Source organism: Panulirus ornatus, chromosome 62, assembly GCF_036320965.1.
Source record: "Panulirus ornatus isolate Po-2019 chromosome 62, ASM3632096v1, whole genome shotgun sequence".
NCBI lineage: Eukaryota > Metazoa > Arthropoda > Malacostraca > Decapoda > Palinuridae > Panulirus > Panulirus ornatus.
Window position 1 is genome coordinate 15,168,643 of NC_092285.1, and position 22,066 is coordinate 15,190,708.

At 42.7% G+C, this 22,066-nt stretch overlaps 1 protein-coding gene across 9 annotated transcripts in view; it reads right to left on the bottom strand.

Annotated features, from left to right (window-relative positions):
* The window catches only part of Ate1 (arginyltransferase 1), a 153,924-nt gene that overhangs the window by 124,405 nt on the left and 7,453 nt on the right, over positions 1 to 22,066 (bottom strand). For all 9 annotated transcript variants that reach the window (XM_071656131.1, XM_071656127.1, XM_071656128.1 and 6 more), the window contains exon 5: positions 16,294 to 16,440. In XM_071656131.1, coding sequence (XP_071512232.1) covers positions 16,294 to 16,440 — 147 coding nt within the window. The remainder of the gene's footprint in view (positions 1 to 16,293; positions 16,441 to 22,066) is intronic.

Consider the following 22,066-nt stretch of genomic DNA (forward strand, 5'->3'; position numbering starts at 1 on the left):
CTTTTTCACTCCATCCTTCCACCTCCAATATGGTCTCCTGCCTTTCCTTGTTCCACTGACCTCTAACACATATATCCTCTTTGTCAATCTTTCCTCACTCATTCTCTCCATGTGTCCAAACCATTTCAACACAACTTCTACTCTCTCAATCACTCTTTTTATCAGCACACATCCCTCTTACCCTTTCATTACTTAATCAAACCACCTCACACCACATAGTTCTCAAACATTTCATTTCCAACAAATCCACCCTCCTCCATACAACCCTATCTATAGCCCATGCCTCGCAACCATATAACATTGTCGGAACCAATCTTCCTTCAAACATGCATTTTTGCTCTCCAAGATAATGATCTCACCTTCAATGCATTCTTCAAGGCTCCCAGAACCTTTGCCCACTCCCCTACCCTGTGACTCACTTCCACTTCCATGGTTTCATCTGATGCTAAATCCACTCTCAGATATCTAAAACACTTCACTTCCTTTAGTTTTCTCCATTCAAACTTTTTTTTTTTTTTTTGCCGCTGTCTCCCGCGTTTGCAAGGCAGCGCAAGGAAACAGACAAAAGAAATGGTCCAACCCACCCCCATACACATGTATATACATACGCGTCCACACACGCAAAATATACATACCTACACAGCTTTCCATGGTTTACCCCAGATGCTTCACATGCCCTGATTCAATCCACTGACAGCACGTCAACCCCGGTATACCACATCGATCCAATTCACTCAATTCCTTGCCCTCCTTTCACCCTCCTGCATGTTCAGGCCCCGATCACACAAAATCTTTTTCACTCCATCTTTCCACCTCCAATTTCGTCTCCCACTTCTCCTCGTTCCCTCCACCTCCGACACATATATCCTCTTGGTCAATCTTTCCTCACTCATTCTCTCCATGTGACCAAACCATTTCAAAACACCCTCTTCTGCTCTCTCAACAACGCTCTTTTTATTTCCACACATCTCTCTTACCCTTACGTTACTTACTCGATCAAACCACCTCACACCACACATTGTCCTCAAAAATCTCAATTCCAGCACATCCACCCTCCTGCGCACAACTCTATCCATAGCCCACCCCTCGCAAACATACAACATTGTTGGAACCACTATTCCTTCAAACATACCCATTTTAGCTTTCTGAGATAATGTTCTCGACTTCCACACATTCTTCAAGGCTCCCAGGATTTTCACCCCCTCCCCACCCTATGATCCACTTCCGCTTCCATGGTTCCATGCGCTGCCAGATCCACTCCCAGATATCTAAAACACTTTACTTCCTCCAGTTTTAGTCCATTCAAACTTACCTCCCAATTGACTTGACACTCAACCCTACTGTACCTAATAACCTTGCTCTTATTCACATTTACTCTTAACTTTCTTCTTTCACACACTTTACCAAACTCAGTCACCAGCTTCTGCAGTTTCTCACCTGAATCAGCCACCAGTGCTGTATCATCAGCGAACAACAACTGACTCACTTCCCAAGCTCTCTCATCCACAACAGACTTCATACTTGCCCCTCTTCCAAAACTCTTGCATTCACCTCCCCAACAACCCCATCCATAAACAAATTAAACAACCATGGAGACATCACACACCCCTGCCGCAAACCTACATTCACTGAGAACCAATCACTTTCCTCTATTCCTACACGTACACATGCCTTACATCCTCGATAAAAACTTTTCACTGCTTCTAACAACTTGCCTCCCACACCATATATTCTTAATACCTTCCACAGAGCATCTCTATCAACTCTATCATATGCCTTCTCCAGATCCATAAATGCTACATACAAATCCATTTGCTTTTCTAAGTATTTCTCACATACATTCTTCAAAGCAAACACCTGATCCACACATCCTCTACCACTTCTGAAACCACACTGCTCTTCCCCAATCTGATGCTCTGTACATGCCTTCACCCTCTCAATCAATACCCTCCCATATAATTTACCAGGAATACTCAACAAACTTATACCTCTGTAATTTGAGCACTCACTCTTACCCCTTTGCCTTTGTACAATGGCACTATGCACACATTCCGCCAATCCTCAGGCACCTCACCATGAGTCATACATACATCAAATAACCTTACAAACCAGTCAACAATACAGTCACCCCCTTTTTTAATAAATTCCACTGCAATACCATCCAAACCTGCTGCCTTGCTGGCTTTCATCTTCTGCAAAGCTTTTACTACCTCTTCTCTGTTTACCAAATCATTTTCCCTAACCCTCTCACTTTGCACACCACCTCGAAAAAAACACCCAAAATCTGCCACTCTATCATCAAACACATTCAACAAACCTTCAAAATACTCACTCCATCTCCTTCTCACATCACCACTACTTGTTATCACCTCCCCATTTGTGCCCTTCACTGAAGTTCCCATTTGCTCCCTTGTCTTACACACTTTATTTACCTCCTTCCAGAGCATCTTTTTATTCTCCCTAAAATTTAATGATACTCTCTCACCCCAACTCTCATTTGCCCTCTTTTTCACCTCTTGCACCTTTCTCTTGACCTCCTGTCTCTTTCTTTTATACATCTCCCACTCAATTGCATTTTTTCCCTGCAAAAATCGCCCAAATGCCTCTCTCTTCTCTTTCACAAATAATCTTACTTCTTCATCCCACCACTCACTACCCTTTCTAATCAACCCACCTCCCACTCTTCTCATGCCACAAGCATCTTTTGCGCAATCCATCACTGATTCCCTAAATACATCCCATTCTCCCCCACTCCCCTTACTTCCATTGTTCTCACCTTTTTCCATTCTGTACTCAGTCTCTCCTGGTACTTCCTCACACAGGTCTCCTTCCCAAGCTCACTTACTCTCACCACCCTCTTCACCCCAATATTCACTCTTCTTTTCTGAAAACCCATACAAATCTTCACCTTAGCCTCCACAAGATAATGATCAGACATCCCTCCAGTTGCACCTCTCAGCACATTAACATCCAAAAGTCTCTCTTTCGCACACCTGTCAATTAACACGTAATCCAATAACGCTCTCTGGCCATCTCTCCTACTTACATACGTATACTTATGTATATCTCGCTTTTTAAACCAGGTAATCCCAATCACCAGTCCTTTTTCAGCACATAAATCTACAAGCTCTTCACCATTTCCATTTACAACACTGAACACCCCATGTATACCAATTATTCCCTCAACTGCCACATTACTCACCTTTGCATTCAAATCACCCATCACTATAACCCGGTCTCGTGCATCAAAACCACTAACACACTCATTCAGCTGCTTCCAAAACACTTGCCTCTCATGATCTTTCTTCTCATGCCCAGGTACATATGCACAAATAATCACCCATCTCTCTCCATCAACTTTCAGTTTTACCCATATTAATCGAGAATTTACTTTCTTACATTCTATTGCATACTCCCACAACTCCTGTTTCATGAGAAATGCTACTCCTTCCCTTGCTCTTGTCCTCTCACTAACCCGACTTTACTCCCAAGACATTCCCAAACCACTCTTCTTCATTTCACTCAGAGCCAAAACTTATGCCTCCCAATTAACTTGCCCCTAAACCCTACTGAACCTAATTACACTGCTCTTATTCACATTTACTCTCAACTTTCTCCTTTCACACACTACCAAACTCAAGTCACCAGCTTCTGCAGTTTCTCACATGAACCAGCCACCAGCACTGCACCATCAGCAGACAATAACTGACTCACTTCCCAAGCCCTCTTATCCACAACAGACTGCATACGTGCCCCTCTCTCCAAAACTCTTGCATTCACTTCCCTAACCACCCCATCCATAAACAAATTAAACAACCATGTAGACATCACACACCTCTGCCATAAACCGACATTCACTGGTAACCAATCACTTTCCTCTCTCCCTACTTGTACACATGCCTTACACCCTTGGTAAAAACTTTTCACTGCTTCTAGCAACTTACCTCCCACACCATATACTCTTAAAACCTTCCACAAAGCAACCCTATCATATGCCTTCTCCAGATCCAAAAATGCTACATACAAATCCATCTGTTTTTCTAAGTATTTCTCACATACATTCTTCAGAGCAAACACCTGATCCACACATCCTCTACCATTTCTGAAACCACACTGCTCTTCCCTGGTCTGATGCTCTGTACATAACTTTACCCTCTCAACTAATACCCTCCCATGCAATTTCCCAGGAATACTCAACAAATGCCTCATTCACCTTTATTCTCTTTACCTTTGCACAATGGCATTATGCTTGCATTCTGCCAATCCTCAGGCACTTCACCATGACCCATACATACATTGAAAATCCGTACCAACCAATCACACAGTCATCCTCTTTTTTAATAAATTCCATTGCAATACCATCCACACCCACCATGCCAGCTTTCATCTTAAACAAAGCTTTCAAAACCTCTTCTGTTTACTAAACAATTCTCCCTGACCCTCTCAATTCGTACACCACCCTGCCCAAAACACCCTATATATATATATATATACATCTTTTCTTTCAAACTATTCGCCATTTCCCGCGTTAGCGAGGTAGCGTTAAGAACTGAGGACTGGGCCATTGAGGGAATATCCTCACCTGGCCCCCTTCTCTGTTCCTTCTTTTGGAAAATTAAAAAAAAATTGAGAGGGGAGGATTTCCAGCCCCCCACTCCCTCCCCTTTTAGTCGCCTTCTACGACGCGCAGGGAATACGTGGGAAGTATTCTTTCTCCCCTATCCCCAGGGATAATATATATATATATATATATATATATATATATATATATATATATACATATATATATATATATATGGTTTCAGAAGTGGTAGAGGATGTGTGGATCAGGTGTTTGCTTTGAAGAATGTATGTGAGAAATACTTAGAAAAGCAAATGGATTTGTATGTAGCATTTATGGATCTGGAGAAGGCATATGATAGAGTTGATAGAGATGCTCTGTGGAAGGTATTATGAATATATGGTGTGGGAGGCAAGTTGTTAGAAGCAGTGAAAAGTTTTTATCGAGGATGTAAGGCATGTGTACGTGTAGGAAGAGAGGAAAGTGATTGGTTCTCAGTGAATGTAGGTTTGCGGCAGGGGTGTGTGATGTCTCCATGGTTGTTTAATTTATTTATGGATGGGGTTGTTAGGGAGGTGAATGCAAGAGTTTTGGAAAGAGGGGCAAGTATGAAGTCTGTTGTGGATGAGAGAGCTTGGGAAGTGAGTCAGTTGTTGTTCGCTGATGATACAGCGCTGGTGGCTGATTCATGTGAGAAACTGCAGAAGCTGGTGACTGAGTTTGGTAAAGTGTGTGAAAGAAGAAAGTTAAGAGTAAATGTGAATAAGAGCAAGGTTATTAGGTACAGTAGGGTTGAGGGTCAAGTCAATTGGGAGGTGAGTTTGAATGGAGAAAAACTGGAGGAAGTGAAGTGTTTTAGATATCTGGGAGTGGATCTGGCAGCGGATGGAACCATGGAAGCGGAAGTGGATCATAGGGTGGGGGAGGGGGCGAAAATTCTGGGAGCCTTGAAGAATGTGTGGAAGTCGAGAACATTATCTCGGAAAGCAAAAATGGCTATGTTTGAAGGAATAGTGGTTCCAACAATGTTGTATGGTTGCGAGGCGTGGGCTATGGATAGAGTTGTGCACAGGAGGATGGATGTGCTGGAAATGAGATGTTTGAGGACAATATGTGGTGCGAGGTGGTTTGATCGAGTAAGTAACGTAAGGGTAAGAGAGATGTGTGGAAATAAAAAGAGCGTGGTTGAGAGAGCAGAAGAGGGTGTTTTGAAATTGTTTGGGCACATGGAGAGAATGAGTGAGGAAAGATTGACCAAGAGGATATATGTGTCGGAGGTGGAGGGAACGAGGAGAAGAGGGAGACCAAATTGGAGGTGGAAAGATGGAGTGAAAAAGATTTTGTGTGATCGGGGCCTGAACATGCAGGAGGGTGAAAGGAGGGCAAGGAATAGAGTGAATTGGAGCGATGTGGTATACAGGGGTTGACGTGCTGTCAGTGGATTGAATCAAGGCATGTGAAGCGTCTGGGGTAAACCATGGAAAGCTGTGTAGGTATGTATGTTTGCGTGTGTGGACGTGTGTATGTACATGTGTACGGGGGGGGGGGGCATTTCTTTCGTCTGTTTCCTTGCGCTACCTCGCAAACGCGGGAGACAGCGACAAAGTATAAAAAAAAAAAAAAAAAAAATATATATATATATATATATATATATATATATATATATATATATATATATATATATATATATATATATATATATATATTATATATATATAGGGTTAGGGAAAATGATTTGGTAAACAGAGAAGAGGTAGTAAAGGCTTTGCGGAAGATGAAAGCCGGCAAGGCAGCAGGTTTGGATGGTATTGCACTGGAATTTATTAAAAAAGGGGGTGACTGTATTGTTGACTGGTTGGTAAGGTTATTTAATGTATGTATGACTCATGGTGAGGTGCCTGAGGATTGGCGGAATGCGTGCATAGTGCCAGTGTACAAAGGCAAAGCGGATAAGAGTGAATGCTCAAATTACAGAGGTATAAGTTTGTTGAGTATTCCTGGTAAATTATATGGGAGGGTATTGATTGAGAGGGTGAAGGCATGTACAGAGCATCAGATTGGGGAAGACCAGTGTGGTTTCAGAAGTGGTAGAGGATGTGTGGATCAGGTGTTTGCTTTGAAGAATGTATGTGAGAAATACTTAGAAAAGCAAATGGATTTGTATGTAGCATTTATGGATCTGGAGAAGGCATATGATAGAGTTGATAGAGATGCTCTGTGGAAGGTATTAAGAATATATGGTGTGGGAGGCAAGTTGTTAGAAGCAGTGAAAAGTTTTTATCGAGGATGTAAGGCATGTGTACGTGTAGGAAGAGAGGAAAGTGATTGGTTCTCAGTGAATGTAGGATTGCGGCAGGGGTGCGTCATGTCTCCATGGTTGTTTAATTTGTTTATGGATGGGGTTGTTAGGGAGGTGAATGCAAGAGTTTTGGAAAGAGGGGCAAGTATGAAGTCTGTTGGGGATGAGAGAGCTTGGGAAGTGAGTCAGTTGTTGTTCGCTGATGATACAGCGCTGGTGGCTGATTCATGTGAGAAACTGCAGAAGCTGGTGACTGAGTTTGGTAAGGTGTGTGAAAGAAGAAAGTAAAGAGTAAATGTGTATAAGAGCAAGGTTATTAGGTTGAGGGTCAAGTCAATTGGGAGGTAAGTTTGAATGGAGAAAAACTAGAGGAAGTAAAGTGTTTTAGATATCTGGGAGTGGATCTGGCAGCAGATGGAACCATGGAAGCGGAAGTGGATCATAGGGTGGGGGAGGGGGCGAAAATCCTGGGAGCCTTGAAGAATGTGTGGAAGTCGAGAACATTATCTCGGAAAGCAAAAATGGGTATGATTGAAGGAATAGTGGTTCCAACAATGTTGTATGGTTGCGAGGCATGGGCTATGGATAGAGTTGTGCGCAGGAGGATGGATGTGCTGGAAATGAGATGTTTGAGGACAATGTGTCGTGTGAGGTGGTTTGATCAAGTAAGTAACGTAAGGGTAAGAGAGATGTGTGGAAATAAAAAGAGCGTGGTTGAGAGAGCTGAAGAGGGTGTTTTGAAATGGTTTGGGCACATGGAGAGAATGAGTGAGGAAAGATTGACCAAGAGGACATATGTGTCGGAGGTGGAGGGAACGAGGAGAAGTGGGAGACCAAATTGGAGGTGGAAAGATGGAGTGAAAAAGATTTTGTGTGATCGGGGCCTGAACATCCTGGAGGTTGAAAGGAGGGCAAGGAATAGAGTGAATTGGATCGATGTGGTATACCGGGGTTGACGTGCTGTCAGTGGATTGAATCAGGGCATGTGAAGCGTCTGGGGTAAACCATGGAAAGCTGTGTAGGTATGTATATTTGCGTGTGTGGACTTGTATGCATATACATGTGTATGGGGGTGGGTTGGGCCATTTCTTTCGTCTGTTTCCCTGCGCTACCTCGCAAATGCGGGAGACAGCGACAAAGCAAAGAAAAAAAAATATATATATATATATATATATATATATATATATATATTGGTTCTCAGTGAATGTAGGTTTGCGGCAGGGGTGTGTGATGTCTCCATGGTTGTTTAATTTGTTTATGGATGGGGTTGTTAGGGAGGTGAATGCAAGAGTTTTGGAAAGAGGGGCAAGTATGAAGTCTGTTGTGGATGAGAGAGCTTGGGAAGGGAGTCGGTTGTTGTTCGCTGATGATACAGCGCTGGTGGCTGATTCATATGAGAAACTGCAGAAGCTGGTGACTGAGTTTGGTAAAGTGTGTGAAAGAAGAAAGTTAAGAGTAAATGTGAATAAGAGCAAGGTTATTAGGTACAGTAGGGTTGAGGGTCAAGTCAATTGGGAGGTAAGTTTGAATGGACTAAAACTGGAGGAAGTAAAGTGTTTTAGATATCTGGGAGTGGATCTGGCAGCGGATGGAACCATGGAAGCGGAAGTGGATCATAGGGTGGCGGAGGGGGCGAAAATTCTGGGAGCCTTCAGGAATGTGTGGAAGTCGAGAACATTATCTCGGAAAGCAAAAATGGGTATGTTTGAAGGAATAGTGGTTCCAACAATGTTGTATGTTTGCGAGGCATGGGCTATGGATAGAGTTGTACGCAGGAGGGTGGATGTGCTGGAAATGAGATGTTTGAGGACAATATGTGGTGTGAGGTGGTTTGATCGAGTAAGTAATGTAAGGGTAAGAGAGATGTGTGGAAATAAAAAGAGCGTGGTTGAGAGAGTAGAAGAGGGTGTTTTGAAATGGTTTGGTCACATGGAGACAATGAGTGAGGAAAGATTGACCAAGAGGATATATGTGTCGGAGGTGGAGTGAACGAGGAGAAGTGGGAGATGAAATTGGAGGTGGAAAGATGGAGTGAAAAAGATTTTGTGTGATCGGGGCCTGAACATGCAGGAGGGTGAAAGGAGGGCAAGGAATAGAGTGAATTGGATCGATGTGGTATACCGGGGTTGACGTGCTGTCAGTGGATTGAATCAGGGCATGTGAAGTGTCTGGGGTAAACCATGGAAAGCGGTGTAGGTATGTATATTTGCGTGTGTGGATGTATGTATATACATGTGTATGGGGTGGGTTGGGCCATTTCTTTCGCCTGTTTCCTTGCGCTACCTCGCAAAGCGAGACAGCGACAAAGCAAAAAAAAAAATATATGTTTGCGTGTGTGGACGTGTATGTATATACATTGTGTATGGGGGTAGGTTGGGCCATTTCTTTCGTCTGTTTCCTTGCGCTATCTCGCAAACGCGGGAGAGAGCGACAAAGCAAAAAAAAATAATATAAAAATAGAGAGAGAGAGAGAGAGAGAGAGAGAGAGAGAGAGAGAGAGAGAGAGAGAGAGAGAGAGAGACATTTGGATGATTTTTGCAAGGAAAAAATGCAATTGAGTGGGATATGTATAAAAGAAAGAGACAGGAGGTCAAGAGAAAGGTGCAAGAGGTGAAAAAGAGGGCAAATGAGAGTTGGGGTGAGAGAGTATCATTAAATTTTAGGGAGATTAAAAAGATGTTCTGGAGGGAGGTAAATAAAGTGCGTAAGACAAGGGAGCAAATGGGGACTTCAGTGAAAGGCGCTAATGGGGAGGTGATAACAAGTAGTGGTGATGTGAGAAGGAGATGGAGTGAGTATTTTGAAGGTTTGTTGAATGTGTTTGATGATAGAGTGGCAGATATAGGGTGTTTTGGTCGAGGTGGTGTGCAAAGTGAGAGGGTTAGGGAAAATGATTTGGTAAACAGAGAAGAGGTAGTAAAAGCTTTGCGGGAGATGAAAGCCGAAAAGGCAGCAGGTTTGGATGGTATTGCAGTGGAATCTATTAAAAAAGGGGGTGACTGTATTACTGACTGGTTGGTAAGGTTATTTAATGTATGTATGACTCATGGTGAGGTGCCTGAGGATTGGCGGAATGCGTGCATAGTTCCATTGTACAAAGGCAAAGGGGATAAGAGTGAGTGCTCATATTACAGAGGTATAAGTTTGTTGAGTATACCTGGTAAATTATATGGGAGGGTATTGATTGAGAGGGTGAAGGCATGTACAGAGCATCAGATTGGGGAAGAGCAGTGTGGTTTCAGAAGTGGTAGAGGATGTGTGGATCAGGTGTTTGCTTTGAAGAATGTATGTGAGAAATACTTAGAAAAGCAAATGGATTTGTATGTAGCATTTATGGATCTGGAGAAGGCATATGATAGAGTTGATAGAGATGCTCTGTGAAAGGTATTAAGAATATATGGTGTGGGAGGCAAGTTGTTAGAAGCAGTGAAAAGTTTTTATCGAGGATGTAAGGCATGTGTACGTGTAGGAAAAGAGGAAAGTGATTGGTTCTCAGTGAATGTAGGTTTGCGGCACGGGTGTGTGATGTCTCCATGGTTGTTTAATTTGTTTATGGATGGGGTTGTTAGGGAGGTGAATGCAAGAGTTTTGGAAAGAGGGGCAAGTATGATGTCTGTTGTGGATGAGAGAGCTTGGGAAGTGAGTCAGTTGTTGTTCGCTGATGATACAGTGCTGGTGGCTGATTCATGTGAGAAACTGCAGAAGCTGGTGACTGAGTTTGGTAAAGTGTGTGAAAGAAGATAGTTAAGAGTAAATGTAAATAAGAGCAAGGTTATTAGGTACAGTAGGGTTGAGGGTCAAGTCAATTGGGAGGTAAGTTTGAATGAAGAAAAACTAGAGGAAGTAAAGTGTTTTAGATATCTGGAGTGGATCTGGCAGCAGATGGAACCATGGAAGTGGAAGTAAATCATAGGGTGGGGGAGGGGGCGAAAATCCTGGGAGCCTTGAAGAATGTGTGGAAGTCGAGAACATTATCTCGGAAAGCAAAAATGGGTATGTTTGAAGGAATAGTCATTCCAACAATGTTGTATGGTTGCGAGGCGTGGGCTATGAATAGAGTTGTGCGCAGGAGGGTGGATGTGCTGGAAATGAGATATTTGAGGACAATGTGCGGTGTGAGGTGGTTTGATCGAGTAAGTAATGTAACGGTAAGAGAGATGTCTGGAAATAAAAAGAGCGAGGTTGAGAGAGCAGAAAAGGGTGTTTTGAAATGGTTTGGGCACATGGAGAGAATGAGTGAGGAAAGATTGACCAAGAGGATATATGTGTCGGAGGTGGAGGGAACGAGGAGAAGTGGGAGACCAAATTGGAGGTGGAAAGATGGAGTGAAAAAGATTTTGAGTGATCGGGGCCTGAACATGCAGGAGGGTGAAAGGCGGGCAAGGAATAGAGTGAATTGGATCGATGTGGTATACCGGGGTTGACGTGCTGTCAGTGGATTGAATCAGGGCATGTGAAGCGTCTGGGGTAAACCATGGAAAGTTGTGTGGGTCTGGATGTGGAAAGGGAGCTGTGGTTCGGGCATTATTGCATGACAGCTAGAGACTGAGTGGAAACGAATGGGGCCTTTGTTGTCTTTTCCTAGCACTATCTCGCACACATGAGGGGGCAGGGGGATGTTATTCCATGTGTGGTGAGGTGGCGATGGGAATGAATAAAGGCAGACAGTGTGAATTGTGTGCATAAGTATATATGTATGTGTCTGTGTGTGTATATATATGTGTACATTGAGGTGTATGGGTATGTATATTTGCGTGTGTGGACGTGTATGTATATACATGTGTATGGGGGTGGGTTGGGCCATTTCTTTCGTCTGTTTCCTTGCGCTACCTCGCAAACGCGGGAGACAGCGACAAAGCAAAATAAATATATATAAAATATATATATATGCCACTCTATCATTAAACACATTCAACATACCTTCAAAATACTCAATCCATCTCCTTCTCATTTCTTCGCACATACATCCTCTTTGTCAATCTTTCCTCACCCATTCTCTCCATGTGACCAAATCATTTCAACACACCCTCTTCTGCTCTCTCAATCACACTTTTTACTACCATACGTCTCCCTTACCCTTTCATTAGTTACTCGATCAAACCACCTCACACCACATATTGTCCTCAAACATCTCATTTCCAACACATCCACACAACCATTTCTGTCGCCCATGCCTCACAACCATATAACATTGTTGGAACCACTATTCCTTCAAACAACCATTTTTGCTCTCCGAGATAACATTCTCGCCTTACACACATTCTTCAATGCTCCCAAAACCTTTGCTCCCTCCCCCACCCTGTGACTCACTTCCGCTTCCATGGTTCCATCTGCTGCCAAGTCCACTCCTAGATATTTAAAACACTTCACTTCCTCCAGCTTTTCTCCATTCAATCTTACCTCCCAATTTACTTCTCCCTCAATCCTACTGTACCTAATAACCTTGCTCTTATTCACATTACTCTCAGCTTTCTTATTTCACACACTTTACCAAACTCAGTCACCAGCTTCCGCAGTTTCTCACCCGAATCAGCCACTAGCGCTGCATCATCAGCGAACAACAACTGACTCACTTCCCAAGCTCTCTCATCCACAACAGACTGCATACTTGCCCCTCTCTCCATAAATCTTGCATTCACCTCCCTAACAACCCCATCCAAAAACAAATTAAACAGCCATGGAGACATCACACACCCCTGCCGCAAACTGACATTCACTGGGAACCACTCACTTTCCTCTCTTCCTATTCTTACACATGCCTTACATCCTTGATGAAAAATTTCCACTACTTCTATCAACTTACCTTCCACACAATATACTCTTAATACCTTCCACAGAGCATCTCTATCAACTCTATCATATGCCTTCTTCAGATCCATAAATGGTACATACAAATCCATCTGTTTTTCTAAGTATTTTGCCTTCTTCAGATCCATAAATGGTACATATAAAGCCATCTGTTTTTCTAAGTATTTCTCACATACATTCTTCAAAACAAACACTTGATCCACTTATCCTTTACCACATCTGAAACCACACTGCTCCTCCCAAATCTCGTGCTCTGTACATACCTTAACCCTCTCGATTAATACCCTCCCATATAATTTCTCAGGAATACTCAACAAACTTATAACTCTGTAATTTGAACACTCACCTTTATCCCCTTTGCCTTTCTCCCTAAACCTCTCACTTTGCACACCACCCTGATCAAAACACCCTATACCTGCAACTCTATCATCAAACACATTCAATGAACCTTCAAAATACTCACTCCATCTCCTTCTCACTTCACTATCACTCACTATTACCTCCCCATTTGCCCCCTTCACTGATGTTCCCATTTGTTCTCTTGTCTTACCCACTTTATTTACCTCATTCCAAAACATCTTTTTATCCTCCCTAAAATTTAATGATACCCTCTCACCCCAACTCTCATTTGCCCTCTTTTTCACCTCTTGCACCTTCCTCTTGACCTCTTGCCTCTTTCTTTTATACATCTCCCAGTCATTTGCACTATTTCCCTGCAAAAATCACCCAAATGCCTCACTCTTTTCTTTCATTAACAATCTTACTTCTTCATCCCACCACTCACTAACCTTTCTAATCTGCCCACTTCCCACCTTTCTCATGCCACAAGCATCTTTTGTGCAAGTCATCACTGCTTCCCTAAATACATCCCATTCCTCCCATACTCCCCTTACATCATTTGCTCTCACCTTTTTCCATTCTGCATTCAATCTCTCCTGGTACTTTCTCACACAAGTCTCCTTTCCAAGCTCACTTACTCTCACCACTCTCTTCACCCCATTTTCTCTTCTTTTCTGAAAACATCTACATATCTTCACCTTCACCTCCACAAGACAGTGATCAGACATTCCCCCCAGCTGCCCCTCTCAGCACATTACCATCCAAAAGTCTCTCTTTCGCGAGCCTATCAATTAACACGTAATCCAATAACGCTCTCTGGCCATCTCTCCTACTTACATACGTACTTTCAGGTATCGCTCTCTTTTTAAACCAAGTATTTCCAATCACCTGTCCTTTTTCAGCACACAAATTTACAAGCTCTTTACCATTACCATTTACAACACTGAACACCCCATGTACACCAACCATACTCTCAACTGCGACATTACTCACCTTTGCATTCAAATCACCCATCACTATAACCTGGTCTCTTGCATCAAAACTGCTAACACTCACTCAGCTGCTCCCAAAACACTTGCCTCTCATAATCTTTCTTCTTATGACCAGGTGCATAGGCACCAATAATCACCCATCTCTCTCCATCATCTTTCAGTTTTACCCATATCAATCTAGAGTTTACTTTCTTACATTCTATCACATATTCCCACAACTCCTGCTTCAGGAGTAGTGCTATTCCTTCCCTCGCTCTTGTCCTCTCACCAACCCCTGACTTTACTCCCATGACATTCTTATACCACTCTTCCCCTTTACCCTTCAGCTTCATTTCACTCAAGAGCCAAAACATCCAAGTTCCTTTCTTCAAACATACTAACTATCTCTCCTTTTTTCTCATCTTGGTTACATCCACACACATTTAGACACCCCAATCTGAACCTTCGAGGAGGATGAGCACTCCCCGCATGACTCCTTCTTCTGCTTCCCCTTTTAAAAAGTTAAAATACAAGGAGGGGAGGGTTTCTAGCCCCTCGCTCCCATTCCCTTTAGTCGCCTTGTACGACACGTAGGGAATGCGTCGGAAGTATTCTTTCTCCCCATCCCCAGGGATATCTCCCATCACTATAACCTGGTCTCATGCATCAAAGCTGCTGACACACTCACTCAGCTGCTCCCAAAACACTTGCCTCTCATGATCTTTCTTCTCATGACCAGGTGCATTGGCACCAATAATCATCCATCTTCCTCCATCCACTTTCAGTTTTACCCATATCAATCTAAAATTTACTTTCTTACACTCTATCACATACTCTCACAACTCCTGCTTCAGTAGTAGTGCTATTCCTTCCTTTGCTCTTGTCTTCTTATCAACCCCTGACTTTACTCACAAGACATTCCCAAACCACTCTTCCCCTTTACCTTTGAGCTTCGTTTCACTCAGAGATATAACATCCAGGTTCCTTTCCTCAAACATACAACCTATCTCTCCTTTCTTCTCATCTTAGTTAAATCTACACACATTCAGACACCCCAATCTGAGCCTTCGAGGAGGATGAGCACTCCCTGTTTGACTCCTTCTACAAATCAACATATACATAAACATACACAGACATATACATATATACACACGTACATATTCATACTTGCTTGCCTTCATCCATTCCCAGTGCCACCATGCCCCACAGGAAACAATTGCAACCCCCTGCATGAGCAAGGCAGTGCCATGAAACAGACAAAAAAGGCCACATTCATTCACACTTAGTCTCTAGCGGTCATGTGTAATGCACCGGGAAAGAAATGAAGTTATAAAAATCATAGAGATTTGCCCTTTTAAATGCAGGAGATAAGTATGAAAATAACCCTTAGGAAATATGCAGGCTGTACAGAGAACAATGTAAATTGGTGTTCAGCTCAAAATGTAATGGGAAACTGAACAATGCCTGTTTAATCAATATGAAAACAGACTCATAGATATTGATATATCCTCGCCATATTTCTCAAAAAGACAAACAGCAATATCCAAACTGATGATGTTAACATTGAGGCAAAGTCTGAAAGAAAACAAGTAGTATGGGGTTTGGGCCTCTGGGCTATCAGCTAAATGTGAACAGCCATCAAGATAAGGGATAACCACAAACCTCAAAGACCATCCAAATTTGTTCAAAAATAAATGCAAGACCCTCCACACCCAGACAAGAGGGTGTATGACACAGGAAAGAAAGCCTGGATACATCTGATGGGCTTGGAGATTTGGAAAATTATCTAGTGCTTACCTAAGTTCAGCCTGACTGCTGGAAGGACAAAGACATCATCACAAGGTGGTCCCTACTAATTAGAAGGGAGTGCTTTCAGAGCAGGCTACAGCCACAACTGTTATTTGGCTGGATAATGAAGGGTGAGAGGTATTTACACAAAGAGAAAGTAGAGGGATACAGCTTCTAACTCCCATATATCTGGGAGATACTTTTATGGCCTGCAGACAAAATGACCCTGGATAGAAAAAATTCAAGAATGATCACAGCTGATGTCTTTGTTACTTCAAAAATTAGTCTGTAAGGGAACTACATTACCGATGGGCAAACATTATGATACTGTTAAACAATTAAGATTAAGTATGTTCCTAAGATCTGCACAATGTTATTCAAAATCCATATGGAATATGCAGCCATGGTTTGGTCTCCCCATCTTCTTAAACACATAATGATGTTACGAAAAGCTACACTTTAAAATCTACAAGGGGTATAGATGAAAATTCATACATATTGGACTATACAAAAGACTCTAAACTCACCTGCACTTCCTTTCTGTGATTTAATTACTAGTAAGTTCTGACTGGCACTTTTTATAACTTCTTTAGATGACGAAAGATTCTTCTTTGCCTCATTACCTAAAGACGTCTTAATACTCCCATGAACATCGTGTGCAGTAAATCCTACATCTGAAAAATGAAACAACTAGGATCAACAGGAATCAAAAATCCTCCTGTGGGGCTCCTACAGCGACAAGGCTGGATTACACTTAGAAACAGACATAGTGGACTCTTTCGAAAGGAAAAATTGCTTGATGATAGGGTTGTGCAGAGGAGGGTGGATGTGTTGGAAATGAGATGTTTGAGGACAATATGTGGTGTGAGGTGGTTTGATCATGTAAGAAATAAAAGGGTAAGAGAGATGTATCTATTTACTTATTTTGCTTTGTCGCTGTCTCCCGCGTTTGCGAGGTAGCGCAAGGAAACAGACGAAAGAAATGGCCCAACCCACCCCCATACACAATGTATATACATACATGTCCACACACGCAAATATACATACCTATACATCTCAATGTACACGTATATATACACACACAGACACATACATATATACCCATGCACACAATTCACACTGTCTGCCTTTATTCATTCCCATCGCCACCTCACCACACATGGAATACCATCCCCCTCCCCCCTCATGTGTGCGAGGTAGCACTAGGAAAAGACAACAAAGGCACCATTCATTCACACTCAGTCTCTAGCTGTCATGCAATAATGCCCAAAACCACAGCTCCCTTTCCACATCCAGGCCCCACACAACTTTCCATGGTTTACCCCAGACGCTTCACATGCCCTGATTCAATCCACTGACAGCACGTCAACCCCGGTATACCACATCGATCCAATTCACTCTATTCCTTGCCCTCCTTTCACCCTCCTGCATGTTCAGGCCCCGATCACACAAAATCTTTTTCACTCCATCTTTCCACCTCCAATTTGGTCTCCCACTTCTCCTCGTTCCCTCCACCTCCGACACATATATCCTCTTGGTCAATCTTTCCTCACTCATTCTCTCCATGTGCCCAAACTATTTCAAAACACCCTTTTCTGCTCTCTTAACCACGCTCTTTTTATTTCCACACATCTCTCTTACCCTTACATTACTTACTCAATCAAACCACCTCGCACCACATATTGTCCTCAAACATCTCATTTCCAGCACATCCATCCTCCTGCGCACAACTCTATCCATAGCCCACCCCTCGCAACCATACAACATTGTTGGAACCACTATTCCTTCAAACATAGCCATTTTTGCTTTCCGAGATAATGTTCTCGACTTCCACACATTCTTCAAGGCTCCCAGGATTTTCGCCCCCTCCCCCACCCTATGATTCACTTCCGCTTCCATGGTTCCATCCGCTGCCAGATCCACTCCCAGATATCTAAAACACTTTACTTCCTTCAGTTTTTCTCCATTCAAACTTACCCCCCAATTGACTTGACCCTCAACCCTACTGTACCTAATAACCTTGCTCTTATTCACATTTACTCTTAACTTTCTTCTTTCACACACTTTACCAAACTCAGTCACCAGCTTCCGCAGTTTCTCACATGAATCAGCCACCAGCGCTGTATCATCAGCGAACAACAACTGACTCACTTCCCTATCTCTCTCGTCCACAACAGACTGCATACTTGCCCCTCTTTCCAAAACTCTTGCATTCACCTCCCTAACAACCCCATCCATAAACAAATTAAACAACCATGGAGACATCACACACCCCTGCCACAAACCTACATTCACTGAGAACCAATCACTTTCCTCTTTTCCTACACGTACACATGCCTTACATCCTAAATAAAAACTTTTCACTGCTTCTAACAACTTGCCTCCCACACCATATATTCTTAATACCTTCCACAGAGCATCTTTATCAACTCTATCATATGCCTTCTCCAGATCCATAAATGCTACATACATATCCATTTGCTTTTCTAAGTATATCTCACATACATTCTTCAAAGCAAACACCTAATCCACACATCCTCTACCATTTCTAAAACCACACTGCTCTTCCCCAATCTGATGCTCTGTACATGCCTTCACCCTCTCAATCAATACCCTCCCATATAATTTACCAGGAATACTCAACAAACTTATACCCCTGTAATTTGAGCACTCACTTTTATCCCCTTTGCCTTTGTACAATGGCACTATGCAAGCATTTCGCCAATCCTCAGGCACCTCACCATTAGTCATACATACATTAAATAACCTTACCAACCAGTCAACAATACAGTCACCCCCTTTTGTTTACCAAATCATTCTCCCTAACTCTCTCACTATGCACACCACCTCAACCAAAACACCCTATATCTGCCACTCTATCATCAAACACATTCAACAAACCTTCAAAATACTCACTCCATCTCCTTCTCACATCACCACTTCTTGTTATCACCTCCCCATTTGCCCCCATTATTATACTCTGTCGCTGTTTCCCATGTTAGCGAGGTAGGGCAAGGAAACAGACGAAAGATTGGCCCAAACCACCCACATACACATGTATATACATACATGTCCACACAAGCACATATACATACCTATACATTTCAACGTATACATATATATACATACAGACATATACATATATACACATGTATATAATTCATACTTGCTGCCATTATTCATTCCCATCACCACCCCACCACACATGAAATGACAACCCCCTCCCCCCACATACATGCGAAGTAGCGCTAGGAAAAGACAACAAAGGCCACATTCATTCACACTCAGTCTCTAGCTGTCATGTATAATGCACCGAAACCACAGCTCTCTTTCCACATCCAGGCCCCACAAAACTTTCCATGTTGTACCCCAGATGCTTCAGATGCCCTGGTTCAATCAACTGACAGCACGTCAACCCCAGTATACCACACAACTCTCTTACCCTTTCATTTCTTACTTGATCAAACCACCTCACACCACATACTGTCCTCAAACATCTCATTTCCTACACATTCACCCTCCTCCGCAAAACTCTATCTATATAGCCCACGCCTCGCAACCATGTAACGTTGTTGGAACCAATATACCTTCAAACATACCCATTTTTGCTTTCAAAGACAATGTTCTCACCTTCCACACATTTTTCAACATTCCCAGAACTTTCACCCCCTTCCCCACCCAATGATTCACTTCCGCTTCCATGGTTCCATCCGCTGCCAAATCCACTCCCACATATCTAAAACACTTCACTTCCTCCAGTTTTTCTCCATTCAAACTTACCTCCCAGTTGACTTGTCCCTCAACCCTACTGTACCTAATAACCTTGCTCTTATTCACATTTACTCTTAACTTTCTTCTTTCACACACTTTACCAAACTCAGTCACCAGCTTCTGCAGTTTCTCACCCGAGTCAGCCACCAGTGCTGTATCATCAGCGAACAACAACTGACTCACTTCCCAAGCCCTCTCATCCACAACAGACTGCATACTTGCCCCTCTTTCCAAAACTCTTGCATTCACCTCCCTAACAACCCCACCCATAAGCAAATTAAACAACCATGGAAACATCACGCACCAATGCCGTAAACCAACATTCACTGAGAACCAATCACTTTCGTCTCTTCCTATTCATACACATGCCTTACATCCTCAATAAAAACTTTTCACTGCTTCTATTAACTTGCTTCCCACACCATATATTCTTAGTACCTTCCACAGAGCATCTCTATCAACCCTATCATATGCCTTCTCCAGATCCATAAATGCTACATACAAATCCATTTGCTTTTCTAAGTATTTCACACATACATTCTTCAAAGCAAACACCTGATCCACACATCCTCTACCACTTCTGAAACCACACTGTTCTTCCCCAATCTGATGCTCTGTACATGCTTTCACCCTCACAATCAATACCCTCTGGTGAGAAACTGCAGAAGCTGGTGACTGAGTATGGTAAAGTGTGTGAAAGAAGAAAGCTTAGAGTAAATGTGAATAAAAGCAAGGTAATTAGGTTCAGCAGGGTTGAGGGACAAGTCAATCGGGAGGTAAGTTTCAATGGAAATAACTGAAGGAAGTCAAGTGTTTTAGATATCTGGTTCTGGGTTTAGCATCAGATGGAACCATGGAAGCAGAAGTGAGTCACAGGGTAGGAGAGAGGGTGGTTCTGGGAGCGTTGAAGAATGTGTGGAAGGCGAGAATGTTATCTCGGAGAGCAAAAATAGGTATGTTTGAAGGAATAGTAGTTCCAACAATGTTATATGGTTGTGAGGTATGGACTATAGATAGGGTTGTGCGGAGGAGGGTAGATGTGTTGGAAATGAGGTGTTTACGGACAATATGTGGTGTGAGATGGTTTAATCGAGTAAGTAATGAAAGGGTAAGAAAGATGTGTGGTGATAAAAAGAGTGTGGTTGAGAGAGCAGAAGAGGGTGTTTTGAAATGGTCTGGACACACGGAGAGAATGAGTGAGGGAGATTGACAAAGATGATATATGTGTCAGAGGTGGAGGGAACAAAGAGAATTGGGAGACCAAATTGGAGGTGGAAGGATGGAGTGAAAAAGATTTTGATCGATTGGGGCCTGAACATGCAGGAGGGTGAAAGGCATGCAAGGAATACAGTGAATTGGAACGATGTGGTATAACAGGGTCGGCGTGCTGTCAATGGATTGAACCAGGGCATGCGAAGCGTCTGGGGTAAACCATGGAAAGTTTTGTGAGGCCTGGATGTGGAAAGGGGCCTGTGGTTTTGGTGCATTACATGACAGCTAGAGACTGAGTGTAAACGAATGTGGCCTTTGTTGTCTTTTCCTAGCACTACCTCATGCACACACAGGAGGAAGGGGGAGCAACGAAGCACAAGGAAACAGACGAGGAAAGGCCCAACCCACCCACATACACATGTATATACATAAATGTCCATACATGCACATATACATACATATACATATATACACATGTACATATTCATACTTGCTGCCTTTATCCAATTTCCATCGCCACCCTAACGCACATGAAATGTGTAGAAAGAAAGATGACTATCTGGGAGGGCAAAAATGGGTATGTTTGAAGGTATAGTAGTCTCAACATTATCATATGGATGTGGTGCATGAGCTATAAATAAGAAGGGTGGGTGTGTTGGAAAATTAAATGTTTAAGGACAATATATAGAGTGAAGTGGCTTGATCAGGTAAATAATAACTGGGGAAGAGAAGTGTGGTAATAAAAAGAGTATGGTGGAGAGAGCAGGTGTGCTGAAATGGTTTGGACAAAGATAGAAAATGAGTGAGGAGAGGCTGATAAACAGGGTACAGTGTCAGAGTTGAGGGAAGAACATGGAGACCAAATTGGAGATGGAAGGATGGAGTGAAAAATATTTCAGTCAATTGGGGGCTGAGCATGCAGTAGGGTGAAAGGCATGCAAGGGATAGAGTGAACTGGAATGGTGTGGTGTACAGAGGTCGACGTACTGTCAATGGGCCTGGACATGTAAAGCACATGAGGTAAACCATACAAAGGGAACCATGGTTTCAGTGTAATACACATGAAAGCCAGAGAATGGATTGAGCAGATGTGGCCTTTCTTCAGCTGTTCCTGGAACTATCTTGTATACACAGGAAAAGACAATCAAGTATTCAAAAACAAAAAACATTACCTTCCTGACCTAAAAGTTCCTTCTATAAGGCACCTGAAGTGCAGAGGAAGCCAGCCATATACACCAAGCAGGACCACAGGTCATAATGTGTGGTGATGTTTAAGAACCTTTGTGAGGTTATAAAAGGGCAACTGAGGAGTAATTG